This window comes from Sinocyclocheilus anshuiensis, unplaced genomic scaffold (assembly GCF_001515605.1).
Source record: "Sinocyclocheilus anshuiensis isolate Anshui unplaced genomic scaffold, SAMN03320099.WGS_v1.1 scaffold4, whole genome shotgun sequence".
In the NCBI taxonomy this organism is placed as follows: Eukaryota; Metazoa; Chordata; class Actinopteri; order Cypriniformes; family Cyprinidae; genus Sinocyclocheilus; species Sinocyclocheilus anshuiensis.
Genome location: NW_015554075.1, coordinates 1126999 through 1150117, shown reverse-complemented (window position 1 = coordinate 1150117; position 23119 = coordinate 1126999). Strand labels below are relative to the sequence as shown.

The following is a 23119-nucleotide window of genomic DNA, read 5'->3' as shown; positions in this document are numbered from 1 at the left end:
TCTGAAATGTTTTCTCATTGACACACCCTCAACTCAGAAACTCAGGGAAGAGAAAAAAATCCCAAGTTTTCTAGAATACTTAGGACTTTGTGATGACGTTCATATACATTTAACACATAGATATGATTTTTCTAACATGACTTTAATGGACCATTATTAAAATTCATGAGTCATCTCCATGACCTCACAACCAGCATGGCTTCTTGTTCAGGTAAACGGTCTCATCCACTTTTAATGCAAAGTGCGATTAGCGTTTAGCACAGCTATTACTTTGCTGACTTTGCTTACTTTACTGCTTAATTCTTCTTCATTCTTCAAGTTGGCGACAGGCTTATTGATTTCTGTCTTAAAAAGGGCTCTTTGTAGCTTTTTGTAGCCTTAAGAAATTCCTCTTTTTTGTCACTTGGCTCCATCAGTGGAGCGTAGGCAGAGCTGCATCAAAACACCTAATGAAAAAACCAAATATCCTGCAAAGTATTGTAATGCATAACCTTTTTTTTTGCTGAAGTAAGACGTATAGTTGTATTTGAACTATGCAGGTTAATTCAGGGCAGAATTTTGAATCACAAATGGGAGCTCCTTCCCCATAACGTCCAGATTTGCACGTACATTTGTATACTGTAGATGGGTGAGTAAATAGGCTGAGCGAAATATGCGAAGACAATTTGTGCCACTTGTAATTCTCTGTGTGCATATTTTGGGGACTGGAGCATGAAAGCGGTTTTATTAAGATACACAGCTTTTAAATGTATCCAGCATGGTTACTTGTCATTTTGCAGACACTTTATTTAAAGTAACACTGTAATTGGAGGGACAATCTGCCTCGAGCAGAGGCACTTAAACAAGCTGGTGTTAAGAGCCTTAGTCAGGGGCAGAGTGAGGTTAAGTGTCTCACTCAGGAGCACAACAGTGGTAGAGCAAGAGTGCTGTCACAGAACCTCTCCAGTGGGACACTCCTTCCTGGAAATAAACCAGCGACCTTTGTGTTAGCAACCTGGATCTTTGTAGCATTAGACTGCAACTTCTTTCCCATCTACTGTTAAATTACTATTAAACCAATCCTATATTAATAGGTCATCATCTGAGGTAGCTCCAGATATCAAATAAAAACCTTATTTGTTTGATATCTGGAGCTATAATTTTGATGATGACTCAATTAAGCAGGTTTGGTTTTAACACTGACTTGTTAAACTGTACACATTTACAGGCAGATACACAGAAATCTCTAACTGTTCCATTTTTTTATGGAAATTTTCTATATGTGGGTCATAACTGTATCTAACAGCTGAAAAGATAAAATGTGAATTTTTTGTTTTCCATTTTGACTAACGTTAGAAATGCATTTAAATTCCAAAGAACTACTTAGTTCTTTGGAATTTAAATGTGGATTCCCCGGACCACACGCCGGACACTACACACACACACACACACACACACACAGAGAGAAACAAACACACACACATATATATATATATATATATATATATATATACATGCACACACACACACACACTAACACACACACATATATATATATATATATATTATTATATTATATTATATTTTCAAAATAAATTGCCAGTTGCTAACTATTTTACCTTCCTAATATGATGCATTTCTGAGTGAAAAAGTTTTCATTGAGGCAAAAATATTTGAATGAGGCTTGAATATTGTCCATTGGGAATTGATTGGATTGTGAAAATCAAATGTTATGTAACAGAACGGAGTCAAACCATACAGTATCTATGTTAGCTAAAGCAGTTTTGGTTAATATTTAATAGTACTATTTAGTAATATTTAAGAGTGATGTCAGTGGAAAACAAAAGTTTTTTTTTGTAAATATCCAAAAAAATACAACACTGGAGCCCCCCTAACCCCCCTTATGCTTTATCTTTCATTTTTATTTAAAGGCAGTTTGATTTCATAGAATGACTTTACATGTGAAACATCTGTACTGTAGCTGTAAAAAACATGGTTTATAAAAAGAAACAGCTGGTGTGTTATGAAAATATGACACACTACACTTTTATTGTATTCAGTACTTGCATTACACTCAGTCAATGCTACTAAAAATAATCTTACTCCCTATTCTGCAGTCTATTAACTAGAAACTTGTCTCTACTGTCCAAATCCAAATCTGCTCCCAAGTTATGACCGTCTAGCCATCAATAATAAGTCAGCCAGTGTGGAAAAAAAGTTCCTATCTAATGAATCTAATCTAAAGAAACTGTCACTGCTGGCAGGAAGATTTCACTGCCTCTGCAATTTTGCCTTTTCGTAGTTTTCAAGCTTGTTAAATCGAGAGCACAACAATCTATCAGCAGTTTCCTATCAACCCTATCTGCATGAATGATTTGTTTGGCGCATATTCATCTGTTGTTTAAGCAAAAACAAATCAATTTTTGTATGAACCTTAACTGCTATGCACTGGCAAACAGCTGTTTAGTTTGTTCATTGTATAAATCTGCTGCTGGGCAGACTTGGATCCCGTTGTGGCACGGTAATGTTGTTTTTTTCATTTGTATAATCTATAAGAATCACCGGTAAGACTCTCGGCTTCAGGTTCATTTAGTTTAGCATCGGTGCAGGTGCCAGACAGCCATCAATCCCAATGTCACTGCGGAGATTGGCTGATTGATCGAAGCGAGTCAAAGCGCAGAAGGTGAGAGAGGTTAAAGCACAATCATGATTGACGTGGAGGTAGCCGAAGAAAAGGAGAGAGAAGCAGAGGATAACATATTAAAACAATGCTGTGAAATGGAAAGGGACAAGCAAGGAGAGAGAGAGAGAGAGAGACAGGTGGTGAGTGGGAGGATTTGACGAAAGAGAAAATATAACATGAACAGAAAAGCTTTTAGGAGACAGGAGGAATATTTGTTAAGGAATGAAGGCTTGTGTGAATAATCAGGAGGGAGAGGGAAGCAAGTTTGTGGGATCCTGTGAGAATACGCGACATTCGGTTATACTTCAGTAGGCGTGTTGACAAGACCCAGAGCGCCACTACTGTACTTGCATGTCACAGCATTTATAGCGGATATTACACTCATGACGCAGTACTCAGCAATTATCACAGTTGGGCTTCTTACACTTGGTTAATGTAATCCTCGGTTATCTTATCCATGTTTCACACAGTTCATACTTTATTCATGGTTAGTAATTCATAGATTTCACACTGTGCGTTTGTTAATGCTGGGTTAAAGTTCTTATTTGCATATTCATGAGGTGATTAGCATTGATTGACAGGATGTGACCTGTTTTAATAACTGCTTGTCTGTCTGTGGGAATGTCATTGTGTCATCGCTCTTGTCTTGTGTCTGCTGAAAATATACTAAATATTCTGTAAATTCTGTAAAAGTTGTGATGAAACGGATGCAGTGACAATACTTTCACCTGAAGATTGAGTTATGACATTTGGATAAAAATAAAAAAAAAAACCTATGTATGAATGAATCATGAATGAATCACAGTAAGATCATTAACATGAATTCAGAAAATAGTGTGAATTTCCATTTCATGTCGACACATTTGTCATCACTGTTTCCCTTAAAGGGGTCATATGATGCTGCTAAAAAGAACATTATTTTGTGTATTTGGTGTAATGAAATGTGTTTATGCGGTTTAAGGTTTGCAACTTTACAGATCTTCTTTATGCACCAAGAGCTTGTAACACTCCAAAGAGAAAGGAAAAATTGAAATCGCATCATATGACCCCTTTAAATATGGATGCATGGACATTTTCTTCAGCTGTACAAATCACATGAATATTTGTGAACCTGAACCACATAACCAGTCATAAGGGTCAATTTTTTTTAATTGAGATTTATACATCATCTGAAGCTGAATAAATAAGCTTTCCATTGATGTATGGTTTGTTAGGACAGGACAATATTTGGCCGAGATACAACTATTTGAAAATCTGGAATCTGAGGGTGCAAAAAAATCAAAATACTGAGAAAATCGCCTTTAAAGATGTCCAAATGAAGTTCTTAGCAATGCATATTACTAAACAAAAATTAAGTTTTGATATATTTACGGTAGGAAATTTACAAAATATCTTCATGGAACATGATCTTTACTTAATATCCTAATGATTTTTGGCATAAAAGAAAAATCGATAATTTTTGACCCATACAATGTTTTTTTGGCTATTGCTAAAAATATACCCAAGTGACTTAAAACTGGTTTTGTGGTCCAGGGTCACATTTAATAAGGCAAATACTGAAGCTGTTTATGATTGGTTGCCTGTTGTTAAACAACTCACCATGGCATCCTAGAATCACATTTGGGGCAACACTTTGGGGTTAAACTTTGCAAATCAGTGCTAACCCCCTTTCAAAATGACAAATGTTGCTTAACCCAGGGTTACAACTGGCCTTTACCTGGTGTTTAAAAAGACATTAACTAAGAGTTAAATGTAGTGTAGAAGCCCTATAGTGCATCCTTCTGTAGTTAAATCCACAGTATTTTTTTATTTGCTGAATGTCTGAAGCGTATTGCTCATAAAAATGGTTAAAATAGCCAGTTATGGTCTGATTGGCTGGCTTTATGCAATTTCCATGGCTCTAACTCATAACACACTGCTTTTCGAGTCGAAGTAGTTCTGTAGTCCACAATTCTTTGTTTTGCAATTATATGTCCCACGGGGCATCTCTGTGCACATACACAACCCATCATGCAGTGTTATGCAGCTTTACCATTACCATCATTTAACTTACTGTTCATTACTCTTCATAAACACAACTCACACTGCAGTGCCTCATTGTTCATGTCTACAGAAATCAGACAGCCTCATTCAACATCACACTTAAACTGTAAAATTGCACAGTTCCTAATGTATTGTGGTAGAAACAGCTTCATTTCCAAGTAATTGCAAAAATCAACCTGTGAAATGATGCATCACCAACTTGGAAGGAGCTTCTATTAAAGAAGTATGCTTGAATGCTTGAGAAGTCTGTCATTCATTTCAGCAAAAAAATATACTCAAATGGTTTGTGTTTTTTTCCCTCAGTCCTCAGTTAGGACATGCTTGAATAGATTTTTACCAAAATCGGTTTTAACGGATATTTGTCTTGTTTGCTCAAAAACAAACAGACATTTGAACTGGAACACTTGAACTAGGTTTTGAAGTGTTGACACAGACGGGAGGCTCAGAATGAGGTGCTACCCTTAAAAAACACTACAGTTGATTGCAATAAAATGCATAGGTCACCCCAAAAATGATATAAAATAAATTGCTGGTTCTCAACCTTTCTGATTCCAAGGCACCCCATTGTCAAAGACAATATTTGAAGGTACTTTTCTGGTACTTTTACTGTAATGAAAAAGTTGCTCATTGTAAAACATTTTTATTTATTTACAGAATCTGTACTGTAACATATAAAACCTTAAAGGTGCAGTAGGAGATCTTGGAAAATGCTAACTTGAGCCTGGGTATAACGCGTTACACAGTAAGAGTAATCTAATTACTTTTTCTGGTAACTCAGTAATGTAACGCATTACATTTTAAATTTGTGTAATTTGATTAGTTACTAAAGTCAATATAATTACGTTACTTATGTTACAAATGTAGTATTAAAGGTGTAGTAGGAGATCTTGGAAAATGCTAACTTTAGCCTGATAGCACTGAAAGCGAACGTCCCACCCTCCCTGCAATCACCGTCCAAAGCCACGCCCCCTGAACGCATATACGCTCACAGACCAGAATACCAGAGACAACATTACTACAATAGGCTACATCAACGGTTCCCAATTCCAGTCGCCCCCCCCTGCACATTTCATATGTATCTCTTATCACGTGCAGCGTTTGTTCTATTCGACCGTAAGTGCTCTGCGAAGTGGACATCACCGGATATTCTGCCATCCAGTTCGAAGCGAGCGTATATGTTCCATACAAAGGCATTAAAGTGTGCGAGACGTAAATTTAAATAGTATTTATTTATAGAGGTATATTATGTCACACTTCTCTAGTAAGTTTCGTCTATGTGGGAAGATGCTGTGCAGCGAAAATCCGTGAATGAATGTTCTGAAGTGAAGTAAACTTCAACGGATTTCCTAGTGCTGGGCGGTATACCGGTTCATACCGAATACCGGTGTTTATTTTTGTTATGATATGAATTTTTTAAATACCGCAATACCGGTGTATGTCACTTAAACAACGTTCGGAACGCGACACTGTCTGAAAGGGGTCCGTTTTCACTGTTGCACTGTGGTGAGGAAACAGCTGTATGTGTTACTAAGCGTGAAAAGCGTGACTTTAGCACTAGATTTAGCAACTTTCAGACCCTTTTAGCGGCTTTTTTCCATAGAATATTCATACTGACAAACCTAGCGACTTTTTTGGATAAACCTTAGCTAGGTTCAGTTGGAAGATTTCGCCAGTGCTGTCCCGCGAACGCGAGGTCTGACTTTCCCGGAGAAGTGTCACCTCTCTCGGCATCTGTTCTGTGCAGTGAGCGGCAGAGAAGCGGTGCATTCAGTTGGCTGCACCGCAGCCGACTCGCCAATAAATGAGTACAAAACAGCGTTTCCTAGCACCTGTCGCTTACTGATTGTTTGGAATTATAAATATGAGCGTAGTTCATCTGTTAATATCACATGCACTTTTTTGTGTGTTGTTTTTTTTTATTTGTTACTCGGACGCAGGCAGTGCGCTGCATGAGACAAAAAAGTAAGGACTGGAATTGGGAACCGCTGGGCTACATCATGAGTCATTCACCGGTGTGAAAACTTTAAAAATACTATTATCCAAGAAGGAAGATCGGGTTGTTGATGTTTGTCTGCCATTCTCGCTCTGTCTGCACAGCGTGCGTGAACGCACTAATGACGTATCCTGTCTGTGCGAACCGGGTGCGCAGAGGTATGCTAATACATACCTTGACAGGCAGGTAGGAAAGCCAATTAAAACGCTCGGACCGAGCGTTTTGATTGGATGAACATTTCTTGGTCCTACGCCTTCCACTGAATATATAAATACAGATAAATACATTTAGACAATTTAACATAATGATTGCTATCGGGATGTGAAGAGTCTTTCAACCAGCATAACAAAAAATGTTTCTGAAGACAATCACCTATTGCACCTTTAACTGTAACTTTTCAAATAGGCCTTGGCTTTTATTGGACAGGAGTGTGAGATATAAGACAGGAAACAACACATGATCCGGATCCAGAGCGCCACTGTGTGCACTACCCACTAGGGCCTCTGTCTTCAAGGAGCACAAATGAAATGCCATAACACAATTTTCTTATAAGCCTTCTGATGATACTTGCAACATCTGACAGAACAAGGAAATATCAGCCCCCTTGGCTCATATTGAATTCTAATGATGCTGCTGATGTTACTGTCTTGCGATTACTCGTACGTTAATGAATCAGCCTGGCTGTGTGTTCTGCTACCTTGCCTTGTCGTTCCACTTTTAATTAACATACTGCAATGATTAAAGTTTTAACTTAATTATCTTTATCTTTTCTCCTAGGGCATCCAACCCTCTGTGGGAAACTGAGTAAAACGTTTTGCCAGCACCAAAACACAAAAGCTCTGCGAGATAGAGGGAGATACATAAAGTGAACACAAGTGACTTAACGCATGCTCTGTGTAAACTGGATGAAGTCGGTGTAATGGAGGAATAAGTGGGGAAGACTGAACAGAGAAGAACGAAAGAATGAAGACAACTGGAAAGCAAACACGCCTTTTCATCAGTTGTTGTTTAAATTAATACATCACAAACGTACAACATGATTGACAGGAGGCTGCTCCTATTGGTGTCCCTCTGTTTTGTAGGCGGAGCCTGTGTCACTAAGATTGTTCGGAGAAGGGGAGTGAGCTCAATTCACGCCCAGTATACAGGAAATGGAGCAACTGACCAATGGGATACAAGTTTGGAGAGGAATGGCAATACAATGACAAGAATCAAAGAACTGATTGGTCCTGAGGAAGTTGAAGAGCAGATTACAGCTCACCAGAGCCATGGAGCTTCTCCTGTCTTCACCAAGGAAAACTTTGTTGGGTTTAATGCCAAACCACCTGTAAACAAAGACTCTGACCAAGCTGATTTAAAGGTACAAGCCCCAAATGATGACTCTAGAGACATTTTAGAGTTTAAAAGGGGCAGAAATAACACAAAGAAAGGTGGAAGAGTTGACAAATGGATCCCGATGCACCACAGAACAACTTCTGGCATACACTTCAACAGAACCAGATTCAAAATCCCTTCAAGATCCAGAGCAAGTTCAAATTCTGCCGTTCACACTACGGCGGGTACAAAAGTAGTCACTCCAGATTCGCCTCGGAAATGGAACCTGACTGGAAGCTTATTAAAACTGATATCTAAAGAAAACCTCGTACGAATTGTGAATTCCCAGCTTCAGAGTGTTCCTGGTCTAAATATTCCAGGTAAAATGAGTCACAGCAGGAAAAGGGATTTGATCAACATGGATCACAGTCAAGTGGAGGCATTTAAAATGAAAAAACAAGACAGGATAGGCACTCCTGAACTTTATAACTCAGATAACCTGACTGCTGAGCTACATTCAAGTACTTTTACAAATACCAGCCTAAATCCGGATCAGACCGTTCACACTCTCTTTAAACAGTTTAGTGGATTCACTATGGATCTAGGTGAGGGGGACACAAAAATGGAGGTGAGAGGTGCACCTGGCACTGCTTCATGGAAGTACAAACACTTCAGTACTCGCTTAGCATCAACTCCCCAAAGTGAGATCATGCCCGTCACGGAGACGAACCCCTTCGCTGGTCAGAGCGATATGGGCATATTACACACTCCGTCTCAGATTGACTGGGGACATCGGCCTGGCGCTTTCAGCTCACTGACTGAGAGGAGTCTTGACGTTAAAAGAGAATCAGATCAGCGTGTTCGTATGCCATTTGGTGCTACTCAGAATCCATTGATTAAAATTTCAGAACCCATTGACAGCAGTCACATCCTAAAACTCCCACCAGATCCGCAATGGGGAAGGAAGAAGGTGGAGGAGAGCAGAGAGATGACTGTGGACTCTCGCCCTGGCAGAGATGGACGAGGTCTTGTTTTCCAGGAAATGGATGAGGATGAAGATGAGGGGCGGAATCAACAAAAAGGGGAAATCTCTCGATCCAGAAAACGACGAAGCTGGATCTGGAACCAGTTCTTTGTCATTGAGGAGTATGCTGGTCCAGAACCAGTGCTCATTGGAAGGGTAAGAACTCCTTATGATTCCCTTTAAAAGATAGTTCGCACCAAAAATTCCTGTAAAAAAACAAAAACCTTACGCAAAATATTTGAACGATAGTATATGACTTTACTTCTGTGAAACAAAGAAAAAATATTTTGAAAGATGTCTCTTTTTTTTTTTTTGCACAGTGGGTTCCAGTGTTGTTTCAGACCCCACTGACTTTCACTGAATTGGAAAAACAGAACAACTCATTGCTATCAATTTTCAATTGACATTAATTGACATTTGCATTTATCTAAATAACCACTTATTTCTAATTGAATAATGAGCTGAGTTTAATCATTTTGGCAGAGGAAAAAAATCAAAGATCACTAACCAATATGACCCTCGGTGAATTTGGGGGAAAAAGCTCACACTGAGACTAAAAGACATCTCCCACAGAACATTGTGCCTGGATGTTTATCACATCACTGATCTTAATAGCATTAGTCACATTATCCCAGTCTTCTTTTCCTTGCTGTCTTTGTCTACTTGAATCCTGAGGAAGCCGAGCTCTGCAGGTCACAGAATAATGTTTCAATCAGCCTCTTAATCAGCCGTTGATTCTCCTCTGTTAAAGCTACAGTATGTGTGCTGTGATGAACAATTGCTCTTCTCATCAGAAAATCAAGAGCCTGGTGGTGGAGGGGGAAAAATAATATTACCTCTCTTTTGTGAGTCATACTCCATTGCTGACCCTGTTTGGAGGGTCAAAGTGTTGAACTGTACCCATGACTTACAGTACCAGTCACATTTTAGATATACCTACACATTCTTTTTTAGCCTACGTATAGGATTATGAAATGACAGATGGATGTATGGGAATTATGTAGTGACCAAAAATGTTAAACAGAACTACTGTATTTGATATTTTAGTTTTTGCCACCGTTTACATTGATAACAGCTTTGTGAACCTCTTAAATGTCACATTTATTTGTTTATTTATTTATTTATTTGAGAGAAGTGCTGTGTAAAGTGAACTTCTCAACCATCAATTTAATTTATTCTTAAAATATTTTTAATTGAATACTTGTTTTTTTAAAAGAATTAAAGAATGAATTAAAATTAATTTATACTACAGTGAGAATTAATACAGATACTGTTAAATAATGTAATATTATCTAGTAAAACTATTTAAATGTCTTCCAAAGTACATTTACTTTTTGTGTTAGGTAATAAATTAGGGTAATTAAGCATAATAAAAAATGTAAATTAACTGAATGATTTTTCTTCTAAGCATAAATCACCTTTTCAAGTTTGTTAGGGTTTTCTTTAAAACAAGAAAATGTGTCAATGTTGATTTTTAGCTCAAGTAAATTTAACTTGTTTATTTATTCATTTATTTTACTGTAAAACTGTAAAAAGAATCATTTTTTTTTGTAGTGTAATTTTCTGTTGTCTCCCAAGTATTTAACTGCATGCCTTTAGTTGAAAAAATCTTTAATATCATATTCAATATCAATATCATAATCAGGCGTTTTCAAAACTTTGACTGGCACTGTATACAGTGGGTACGGAAAGTATTCAGAAAATTTAAGGGGGTCTGAATACTTTCCGTACCCACTGTATCTGGCATTGTTTTGCTATTTCACAGTTCCCACTTCTCTTTTTCTGTCTTTTCCTTATCTTTTTTCTTTTGCCATCTCCCTAAGCTACAGTTTGAGTGGCTGGGGAAGGCGGTGGGGTAGTACATTGAGTAAATGAATGATGATGATTCTGCATGTCTGCCTGAGGCAGTCAGACGGCACTGTGGAATAGAAAAAACCCTCTTGCGTTCTCTTCTGGGACCGTCTTCTGTCTGTGAGTTGGCTCCTGCAGCATTTAATGGAACCCCCCGTGCTGTTAATACCCAACTCCAGATCCCGACACATCCACCCAATAGTTTTAGACACATTTGATCACTGAGCTCAAACGGGACGGCTGTTTAGAGTGGGTAAGAAGACAAGCATTGATCTTCATTAGAGCCCCATGGACAGCAGAATGAATAAGAGGGAGTGAGAGAAAGCGGCAGAGTGAAGGAATGGGTAATTGCAAGACTAAAAATGCCTTAGGTGCTGTTGACCATTGCTACAGATGGACAGTCCTGTATGTCATTAGAGCCAATATGGTGTGCTTAACAGGTGGCAATGCTGTTACTGATAGTTCCCTGCTCACCGAGCATCCTTCACGGTATCTAACACCACGGCTGAACCCGTTCGGAGCCTGAGCATGTGTTGTGTGTGTACGTACACACCTAATGCTCTTATGTGTCCTAATGCTCTTACGGATGTTTAATCTTGCTGCTTCGACCCTATGCGGAGCCTATGCCCACTGCTGTCTGTTGGATCAATTGGGGACGTGTTTTGCTGCGCCTTATAACCGAGATGATTATGATTTAATAAAGGGCTGAAGTGAACTATGTAGCCCCGCGGCAGACGTGCCAAGTGCCACAGCGCTCTCAATCTACAGCGTGAAGCTAATAACAGATTCAGCATTTGGAGCGTGCGTTCACATACTCATTACGGCGTCTATAAATACCGTACTGGGCCATTATGCATTTTAACATATTTTATGGTAGGTAACATCAATTATATGCAATTATAGTTATGTTAAATGATAATCAAATTGGGGGGTTGGCATAACAAGCATCCATATGTTTATGTCAGAGGACTCATTGCTGGAGAGCATATGCAGGGACTTTATGATAGCAATATATGCTCCTCTGTATTCCGTAACGAATGTAGTTTCTTCTTGATCTTAATGTATGGACATAAATTAGCACATCTTTTGCATCCGAAAGCAATGCTAGAATGTGAGGCATAGGGAAAACAAATTTGCACTCTAGCGTACCAACTTAGCGCAATTGTGGTCTCATAAAACCGTAGGCCTCCCTAGGCTGTTCCTAGGCTGTTCCTAACAGGCGTAATTTGGATGTACAAAATAAAAGTGGCATGATTGAGATTTGGTACTTGAAGTGCTTGGAAACACCAACGTTCCTCTATGGTTTTGTGTTTGTGGAAGTGATGTTTTGGTGCTTGGGGTGGGGTCTCTTGATTATCTCTTTAAATGTTTCAGCCCTTTACCCTCCCCTGGGTTTTGTTTGATTGGAAATGTTGTGGTTTACAAATCCGATTCATAATTCCACTGTTGTTTTGTCAGCAACATGTTTGGCAGGCATTTTCACTATTTTGTGTTGCAGGGGAGTCTGTGCTCAAAGTAGGTTAGTACACACTGGTAGAGAGTACTGGCAATTCTGTACTACTCTACTAGGAATTATTCTCAACACTGATAGTTTTGCAAGCCCAAATTCTGATTTGCCATTAACTAAATGTTCTGTCTATCTTTCGTTCTGTCCACCTGTCTGTCATTCTTTAATTCTGTCCGTTGTTCTTTTGTTCTGTCTGTTGTTCTTTCATTTTTTCCATTGTTCTTTCGTTTTGTCTGTCTGTCCTTCATTCTTTTGTTTTGTCTGTCATTTTGTCTGTATTTCTTTCATTCCGTCCGTTGTTCTTTTGTTTTGTCCATATTTCTTTTGTTTTGCCTGTCTGTCCTTAATTTTTTCTTTCTGTCCGCCGCTTTTCATTCTGTCTGTCATTCTTTGTTCTGTCTGTAGTTCTTTTGTTCTGTCTGTCATTCTTTCGCTCTCTGTCATTCTTTTGTTCTGTCTGTCGTTCTTTCATTCTGCTTGTCGTTCTTTTGCACTGTCATTCTTTTGTTCTGTCTGTTGTTCTTTCATTTTTTCCATCGATCTTTCATTTTGTCCATCTGACTTTCATTCTTTCGTTCTGTCCGTATTTCTTTTGTTTTGTCTGTCATTCTTTCATTCTGTCTCGTTCTGTCATTCTGTGTGTATTTCTTTCATTCTGTCTGTCATTCTTTTGTTTTGTCCATATTTTTATCATTTTGTCTGTCTGTCCTTCATTCTTTCTTTCTGTCTGTCTCTGTTGTTTGGTCTGTTGTTCTTTTCTTCTGTCTGTTATTCTTTCGTTCTGTTTGTATTTCTTTCGTTCTGTCTGTCGTTCTTTTATTCTGTCTGTATTTCTTTCATTCTCTCCATGAGTCTTTTGTTCTGTCTGTCGTTCTTTCATTCTTTCCATCGATCTTTTGTTTTGTCCATCTGCCTTTTATTCTTTCATTCTGTCCGTATTTCATTTGTTTTGTCTGTCATTCTTTCATTGTCTATCTTTCTGTCATTCTGTCTGTATTTCTTTCATTCTGACTCTCATTCTTTCGTTTTGTCCATATTTTTATCGTTTTGTCTCTGTCCTTCATTCTTTCTTTCTGTCTGTCTCTGTTGTTTGGTCTGTTGTTCTTTTCTTCTGTCTGTTATTCTTTTCGTTCATTTTGACTGTCTTTCATTTTTTTCGTCTGTCCTCATTATGTCTGTCTCTGTCCTTCTGTCTGTCATTATTTCGTTTTGTCTGTCATTCTTTCATTCTGTCTGTTGTTCTTTTGTTCTCTGTCATTCTTTCATTATGTCTGTATTTCTTCCATTCTGTCTGTCATTCTTTTGTTCTGTCCATTGTTCTTTTGTTTTGTTTTCTTTTGTTGGTGAAGTCGTGGCCTAATGGTTAGAGAGGGTTTGAGTCTTGTACCGGCAGGGATTGTAGGTGGGGGGAGTGAATGTACAGCGCTCTCTCCCACCTTCAATACCACGACTGAGGTGCCCTTGAGCAAGGCACCGAACCCCCAACTGCTCCCCGGGCGCTGCAGCATAAATGGCTGCCCACTGCTCCGGGTGTGTGTTCACGGTGTGTGTGTGTTCACTGCTGTGTGTGTGCACTTTGGATGGGTTAAATGCAGAGCACTAATTCCAAGTATGGGTCACCATACTTGGCCACATGTCACGTCACTTTTGTCTGTCTGGCCTTCATTATTTCGTTCTCTGTCTCTGTCTGTCTGTTGTTCTTTCATTCTGTTTTTGTCTGTCTGTCTATCTACAGTACAGTATCTCTCTCTTTATCAGTCTGTTGATACATTCTGTATAGCATTCTGTCTCAGTTGTTCTGTCTGTCTGTCTTCTTTATCTGTCATTCCATCTGTCTGTCGTTCAGTCTATCTATATGTCATTCTGTTATCTTTCTGTCTAATTATATGATGTTCTATCTTTTTCCGCTCAGGACAAATTCACAAATTGACTTTGAATTTAAAAGACATTTTCAATTCAATTCTGAATGGGATAGACAGGTTGGTATTTGTATATCTAGGGTGAAGTACCAATTTTTAAAAGCACTTTTAAATCAGATTTTCCCATTTGAGTACTTATATGACTGGAAATATTAAGTGAGGAAGACTGGAAACAGTCGCTGTAAGTTAAATACACAAGCAGCTGTGATGTTATGTAGTTCCTCCCGCTGAATTAACTAAAATGAGAGGTAGCACAGCCATTAGTCCTAAATAATGATTTTTTAAATAGCAACAAATTCAGTTAGGTCTTCAGAAATCTCCTCACAGACTTCTAAAAATGGTTCTGTCCAGGAGAATCTCTAAACAGCATTCTGAGCTTTGATCTCTCACTTTCTTCAGTTCATATTTTCAAATCCTTTTATGGCAAGTGAATCAAAACACCAATAAATGTGTTGCAAATACTTTATGAAATCCATTTAAAAACACTCACAAACACTTGATTTCTGTAATTTCACGGGGAGCTCGGTTATCTCCAGTCGGGTGGCTTTTGAAACCTTTTCCACCCATAGTAATTTGATATTTCAGATTCGGGTCTCACTGAGTGAGACCTTAGTTTAGACTGGGGTTGTCCACTACTACTCTTTCATGCATTTCGTGCAGTTTGTTTTCCGATGTGTTTTGAGGATTGCCATGGATCTTGGATAAAGGTTAGGAGTTTGTTTCACCATCGAGGGACTGTGAGTGTTAAGGTTTTTGAAAGTGATCTTGTATCAGACTGTGGTGATGCCACCAGGCGTCGTTCATTGACTGACCACAGGGTGCTATACTTTCTTTCCTGCCGATGGCTGCCCCATCGCTCTTCTGCTGCTATTTGTCTGCCTGTGAGTCTCCTCACCTGCTAGAGGCCAAACGTGGGGGGATGGTGTTATATTAATAGCACTGTACAGTAAAGGTCAGCCTAATAAAGTCAATAAAAGCACATAATGAAAGCAAATCAGATGCACACATTGCTAATTTATGAAAAACTTATGTTTGAACATGAAACTTTTTAATCTCAAAGTCTCACTCAGCATTGTCAGTGATGATTCATTCATTGTGTGTCATATTAGTGCTGCTTTTGCAATGTAAAAGGCAACATATACTCTGGAAATCATTTCATAAATGGGGTTTAAAAGTCCACATTGAATATCTAGAAAGCTAGTTTGGTAAGACATCAGACAAGTTTGTTTTACAGTATATGCATGTGATTCAGGAAGCTACATTCTATAACATGAAAGTTAATTCTGACTTATCCCACAATTGTGAATTTATTATTAAATTGTGAGTTATATCACACAATGTTATATCTCAAAATGTGAATTTGTATCTTGGTAAACTATATAAAATTAGATATTATAAAAATAGATATATTGCACAATGACACTTTATATCTCACAATATGACTTTTTATCGCATAACATGACTTTGCCTAATATTTCTCAAAGTTGAGATTATATCTCATGATACGGCTTTTCACAATGTAACTTCATACAGTATCTCACAATGTGACTTTATATATCCCAATTGTGTCTTTAATAAAATTGAGTTCATATCTAACAAAATGACTTTATATCGCATAAATGTGACCATATCTGAAAATGTGCCATTATATCTGAATTTATATCTCATAATATGACTCACAATGTGACTTTATATCTCACAATGCGACTTTATATCTCTCAGTTGCAACTTTATTTCCCAAGATTGTGAATTTATATTTCACAGTATGACTTTATATCACATAATGTGACCTTAAATCGGAAACTGTGTTATTTCGCTCAGTTGTGATCTCTTAATATGACTTTTTGAATTGTGACTTTATATCTCACATTTGTCTTTTATGCCTTTTCAAACTTTATCTCAATTACCATTTTACTTTTTTCTTGAAGTGGAAATGGGATACTATAGTGAAAAATTATCCATGATGGGTTGTGATGGTCCAGTGTTGGCTTTCAAATCCCAATCCATCCCTGAACTGAAGCACCCTGTTTGTCATGTCAAGAATTAATGTTAAGTATGCAGTACCGCCGCTCCCTATGCACAGAGTATGCAGTTTGCGTAGGGCACCAACTCCCAGGGGGGCAACATCCCAGTTGCTCAAAAAAAAAAAACGTGACGCGCCATTCCCGCATCTGCATCCACGCCCCGCGACCACTCGCACCTCATGTTTGAATGCAAATGATCATAATTGATAGACAACTATGCCCGTGAAAAGACATCAGCAATCCGGCACCAAGAAAAGAAAAAAAAAAGTGAAAACGAAGCCCGTGCATCACTTTCAGGCACATTCATAATCCTATGAAACTATTTTGGCTGTTGACGTTAATAACGGGTTTTAATGTCGGAAATAATTTCACCACCACCAATGCATCTAATATTCTCTCTGAGTTTCCATGTTCCCTTATGAAAATTAGCTATGGTTTTAACATGATTAAAACCAAAAATCATCATTCTTGTAGCCATGGTAACCACAAATTAACCATGGTTTTGTTACTTCAAATAATAATTTACAAGGAAGTATTAAGATAATAATTTTTTTTGTCGTTATAAAAACAGACCTAAGACAACAATAGCCTTTAAAATGACTTAAAATGGATTATATAAAAACAATTAATGGCAGTAATGATTGGTTAATTAATAATTAAATGGTTTCATCGAATAACACTGTTAAAATACATAATGTAGGCTAATACAAAATAAACAATTTATGTACATTACATGTTATTACAAATGCCTGCAAAGGGAGCCAAAGGGCCATGTAATTGCTGCTGCTACACTTACAGGACGATCAAATCCTTGTTTAATAGGCTATTGACTAAACATTTAATTCAAATATCCACTTAATCTTTAATTTTTGGCCACCTTTTTGCTATAGATGATACAGCCTCTATAATTTCTTCAACAAAAAACATGTGGACATCACAACCCTTACAAAAATTAACCATGGTTTTATCGTAATAAAACTGCTTAATTTTCTTTTGCGTGATTTCTGAATGCTTGAGACTAAAAGTTCAATCAGACAACTGTATTAATAAAGTCATAGCCATAGGTAACTGTCTGAGCTACAATTGTAATTTGTAAATAATACAATTTATTTATTTATTTACTTTTATATTTGATTAAAGTTCTATTTTGACCCCTATAGTAAGTATGTTGTGTGAGGGTACTAGCGTGTTGATGCCCTTGTGCTCCTACCGTATGCTTGGGTGCTGGAGGATACTGCAGGCAACCTGTAATGTGATGCGCCCACCTATCAAGCTGTTCCTTGGAGGAACGACAAACAGCTGCCTGAACCCCTGCACTCTTTCCGCAAGCTCCAGGGTCCCCGGCTGTCATGAGGGATCCTCACCGATGATCAGCGAGACCACCTGTGCCGCTTCTCACAAAACACACTAAGATCTGAGACAATCTGTTGATAAAACCTATAACCGAATTCAACAGGAGCACATTTGTAGGCACGGAGCGTATTTTCGGGATGAAAAAGACGAGGTTAGGATGCCACCGTGGAGCTCCAAGCTGGTGAAATTGAGTAACCTTGGAGCATGTGCAAATTTCGTGCTGTGTACGCGTTTGCAGCGCTGGCAAGCTGGGTTATTATATTTCTCATTTCTCGAGCACTCGGGGAGCATTTTGAATATGTTAGGTGTTGGCAGGGGGGTTGGGGGGGTGGGGGGGGTAAAAATTAGAATAAAGTGAGAATCAGACACAGAGGGTGAGCGACAGAAAGAGAGCACGCAGGGGCAACAGTTACAGCACACACATGCTGTGAGAGAGATCATCAGTAATAATTGCGGAATGTCTCTTTCGGAACGGCTTTGTGTTTTCTTTCACTCTGTCTCTTGCAGTGAAAATCATTTAGCCTCCGGGCTGGAGCTCAGCAGGAGAGAGAGAGCAATTAGAGAGAAAGAGACTGACAAGGAGAGAGAGGGAGAGAAGAAAAGGAGGGGAGCACAGGTAAATGATAAAGGCAGTTGCGGGAATGATGCTGAGATGTTGAGATGAGCGACAGGGTGGGCGGCGGAGATGACGGATGGACAGAGAGATGGGCTAGGAATGAGAAAATGTCAGAAGGTTAATGCCGCGGAGCAAATGAGCTGGAAATGCACGCGAGAGGGGAGGAAAGGGTCAACGGAGAAAACACAAACAGTGGGGTCCAGAAGTCTGAGACCATTAGTGAGAATACTTATAACATTCTGTGTTATAAATTATATTATTAGCATAATAATTTGAGTGATAAGTATTCGGTTTGTCTGCTTTTTGTTTTAATGACAGCAAACTGCATGAACACCACAAGTTTGTGTCCTACCATGGTGTCACAAAGTGTCACAAATTTATTTGATTAGTGTCCTATAAATAGTGAAGAATCTTAAATATTAATTTTACATGAATTAATTTTACACCATAATATTTTTCAAATGCTGGGTCATGGGTCATTCACAAAGAATGGCATGAAAAACATGAGGTGCAAAAAGTGGGGAAAAAACACTTTTCAAGACTTGTTTTTGTTATGAGTTGAAATCTTTAACATTGCATTTTAGAATAAAGTCAAACGTCAGATGCTGCAAAAGATGCAAGACAAGTGCAATGGTCAGTGACCACTGTCTAACAAGTTACAATGGAAAATAACCTGTGTGACTGACTTTCCTCTTTAGAACACAAAAGAAGATCATTTTTGTTTTGTCATATAATGAAAGTCAATTGGGTCCAATGGTTTTAGTATAGACAAAACAGTTTAAATATATATATCAGATATATCAGAACATCTTTTGTGTTCCGCAGAAGAGAGAAAGTTATTCAGATTTGGAACGACATGAAGGTGAGAAAGGATGAACTTGGGTGAACTGCTACTTTAAATTAGATTTTGAACCCCAGATTTTCAGTGTAACTTCACTCTTGGCCTCCACTGTATATGCAAACTCATGACCTTGGAATCCGGTGAGAGGGATTCTTGCAAAATAAATTATTTTTTAAAGAAGGAGAAAAAGCACAGCAAACAAGGAGAGAGTAGGATGCAGGAGAGAGGCAGGGCTAAAAGAGAGAGCGTGGTTAAATACCATTTTATTATAAACCCTTGTGGAGAAGAAATTCAAACGTGTTTCTGTTCTGAGAGTGGGAGCTGAAAGAGAGAAGTAGAGGCGAGGGGGAAGGGGGAGGATCTGCAGAGTCTATTATAAGTGAAATTCAAAGAGAACATGTCTAAGCCATTCTCTTCTCTCCTCTCTCTTTATTCTATTCCCTGCCTCTCCCTGTGTATCTTTCAAATCAAGATAATGCCACACATGTAAGCGTTTTTTCTTCCTTTACCCACACTTTCATCACATGTAAACGTGAACTTATTTTAATTTCTCTAACAAGTGGTGCTATCACATGGCATTCTGATATTGTTTGATTCCTAACTTTGACTGTTATTCTCTCTCACACAACAGAGAACCAGCCTGCATAACGTGATGCAATAACGTGACAAGCGATAAAAGCCATCTCTTGCATGTAAATCTTTGTGGAATTTTTCCTCTACCAGTCACGATTGCAATATGCAACAGGATATTTTGATAATCTCTCATATTTCTATTTCTGTGGCGTTGCGCTGGTTAGCAATGCACACTGTGAAATCTCATTTGTTCAAAATCCCTATCCTGTACAGTGTACACTGTTCAAAATTTTAAGGTCAGTAAGATTTTTTTTTTTTAAATGAATACTTCTATTTTGAAAGGATGCATTAAAACCATCAAACGTGACTGTAAATACATCTATAATGTTATCATCTATTCATCAAAGAATTCTGAAATAAAAACTCAAAATTCCTCAAAAATATTAAGCAGTATGACTGTTTTCAACATTTCTTGATCACCAAACCAACATATTTGAATGATTTATAAAGGATCATGTGACACTGAAGACTGGAGTAATGGCTGCTAAAAATTCAGCTTTGACATCACAGGAATACATTACATTTCAAATTATATTAAAATAGAAAACAGTTCTTTTAAATTGTAATAATATTTTACAATATTGCTGTCTTTACTGTATATTTGATCAAATAAATGCAGGCTTGGTGAGCATAAGAGACATCTTTCAAAAACATTTTAAAAATCTTACAGACCCCAAACGTTTAAATGGTAGTGTAACTGTGTATTAAACACCCAATGTGTCCTGAAAGGCTGATTTATGGAGAACCAAGTGTAACCTGACTAATTTCGTGAACCAAATTAATTACATGAAATGAAAATGCAATATTACATGACAAAATGCACTTTACTGCATTTCATGCACAGAAAGACGAAAGTCAGCTTTTCATTAAATGTGAAATTCGCAAATAATTTCAGACACACACTTCTAAGCAGACACTCATTTCATGCACAAAATTCACACAAGTTCCTTCTATTTGCACACACAAGAGTGACTTAACTTTTCAGTTTGTTGATAACACCTTTTGCAGTCAAAATGGAAAGGTTCTGGTGACAAAATGCAGCTAGCTTTTGTCGATCTGTATATGAAACACATGAAAGTATAACTGCATTTTGTTATGAAATACTGCATTTTTGTGTCACCCATTTCATACGGTGCATGAAATTAGTCAGGTCACACTTGGTGCTCCATAGTGATTGTCACATCGGGCAGAAGTTTGGTTTTCACTTTTATTTTTTACAAATTACATGCTTCACAAGCCTCTTTCCCCCATGCATCTGTGAACAGTTAATATAAACTGACCGAATTACCTGCCATTTCATCTTTCGTATACATTTCTTCAGACACATGAAGAGTGATTTTAGTGATTTGCCTTATGGATATCACTGCACACTTTCAGTCTGTTGCATGCCTTTCTTTTGATGGCAAGTCTTTCGCTGAATGCTGAGAATTTTCACAAAAACAAGGATTTTTTCTTGGCCCAAGCTTTATTCCGTCTGGTATTTACCCATGGCTTTTTAATTAACAGCCAGTTCACACAGGACATGCTCTTGCATCTACAGTACAAAAGAGCTAGACGGAAAAGAATGCAGGGGTTTATACACAGTCTCACGGACTAAAAATAGTGCAACAGTGTTATTTTAGTATTATTCAACTCCTTATTAATATTTTAAGTTATCTTTGATTTTTATATTTTCAGTTTTCTTTTTGATTTTTTAAGTAATTTTGAAATATACATTTTTTTATATTTTTAATATTTCAATTTAGCTTTAATTTATTATCTCAGTTTAGTAAATTTAGTACTTGCACTTAAACTTTTATTTCAATATTTAAAGATATAGTTCACCCCAAAATTTAAATTCTGTCATCATTTACTCACCCTTGTTGTTCCAAATCAACACAAAAGAAGATATTTTGAAGAATGTTGGCAACCAAACAGTGGCCAGTAGCCATTGACTTTTCTCCGTACTGTGGAAGCAAATGGCTACCTGCAAATGCTTGATTACCAACATTCTTCAAAATATCTTCTTTTATCTTCAACAGAAGAAAGGTTTGGAACAACTTGAGGGTTAGTAAATGGTGACAGAATTTTCATTTTGGGTGAACTATCCTGTCAGACTTTCCAGTTCCTGTCTTGTGTTGTGTTCTCCTCCCCCACGTGCTCCATGACCCAGTTTTCCCTCATGTTTGATTATGTTTATTGATTTCAGGTGTTCCTCATTGTGTCCCTCCTCTAGTCCTGTGTATTTAAAGTGTTTCCTGTGTTGAGTTCTCTGTCCAGTTTTGAACGTCGATCCCGTGTCCTACGTGTGATTCCTGTGGTGTAAAATAAAGACTGTTGATCACATCAGTCAAGCCCGCCGACCACGGCTCACTCCAGCCCACCGGCCGCTCCGAAGTCTAGCCCGCCGGCCGTTCCTCAGTCAAGCCCGCTGGCCGCGGCACTCACCTCTAACCAAAGGAGGAAAAAGATTGTTCTCCGCCCTCATCCTCGCCCCAGAGCTCACTCCAGTGTCGGCTCCAGCCCCAGAGCTCACTCTAGTGTCGGCTCCAGCCTCAGAGCTCACTCTAGTGTCGGCTCCAGCCTCAGAGCTCGCTCCAGTGTCGGTTCCAGCCTCAGAGATCGCTCCAGTGTGGGCTCCAGCCCCCGAATCCAGCCCAAAGATGGCTCCTGTTCCCAAGTTTAGCCCACGGAGTGCTCCTGTTCCTGAGTTTAGCCCACGGAGGGCTCCTGTTCCCAAGTTTAGCCCACAGAGGGCTCCTGTCCCCGAGTTTAGCCCACAGAGGGCTCCTGTCCCTGAGTTTAGCCCAGTGAGGGCTCCAGGCCCCGAGTTTAGCCCAGAGAGGGTCCCAGTTCCCGACTTAAGCCCAGGGAGGGCTCCTGATCCCCTGTCGAGTCCCCGAGTTTAGCCCAGAGAGGGCTCCAGTCCCCGAGTTTAGCCCAGAGAGGGCTCATATCCCCGAGTTTAGCCCAGAGAGGGCTCTTATCCCCGAGTCTAGCCCAGAGAGGACTCCAGTCCCCGATTTTAGCCCACAGAGGATTCCAGTCCCTGAGTCTAGCACAGAAAGGCTCCAGTCCCCATGTCCAGCCCAAGGAGGGCTCCAGTCCCCAAGTCAAGCCCAGTAAGGGCAACAGTTCCCAAGTTCCAAAGTTAGGCCTATGGAGGTCCGCTAAAGACTATATTCTTCCCAAGGTTTTTTTTTTTGGGTAGTAGGGGTCTGTCCGTGGAGGCCGGGCCGAGTGACGAGGCCAGGCCCCCTGAGTTCCCTGCTCCGCCATGGCTCCCTGAGCTCCCTGCTCCGCCATGGCCCCTGAGCTCCCTGTGCCGCCATGGCACCCTGGACTGCCTGATCTGCCCTG

General features: G+C 38.9%; 1 protein-coding gene across 1 annotated transcript in view; it reads left to right on the top strand.

Moving 5' to 3' along the window:
* The window catches only part of cdh24b (cadherin 24, type 2b), a 159425-nt gene that overhangs the window by 57496 nt on the left and 78810 nt on the right, over positions 1 to 23119 (top strand). Inside the window, exon 2 of the mRNA XM_016461039.1 lies at positions 7476 to 9192. Within this exon, the coding sequence (XP_016316525.1) occupies positions 7735 to 9192 (1458 nt within the window). The 5' untranslated portion in view covers positions 7476 to 7734. The remainder of the gene's footprint in view (positions 1 to 7475; positions 9193 to 23119) is intronic.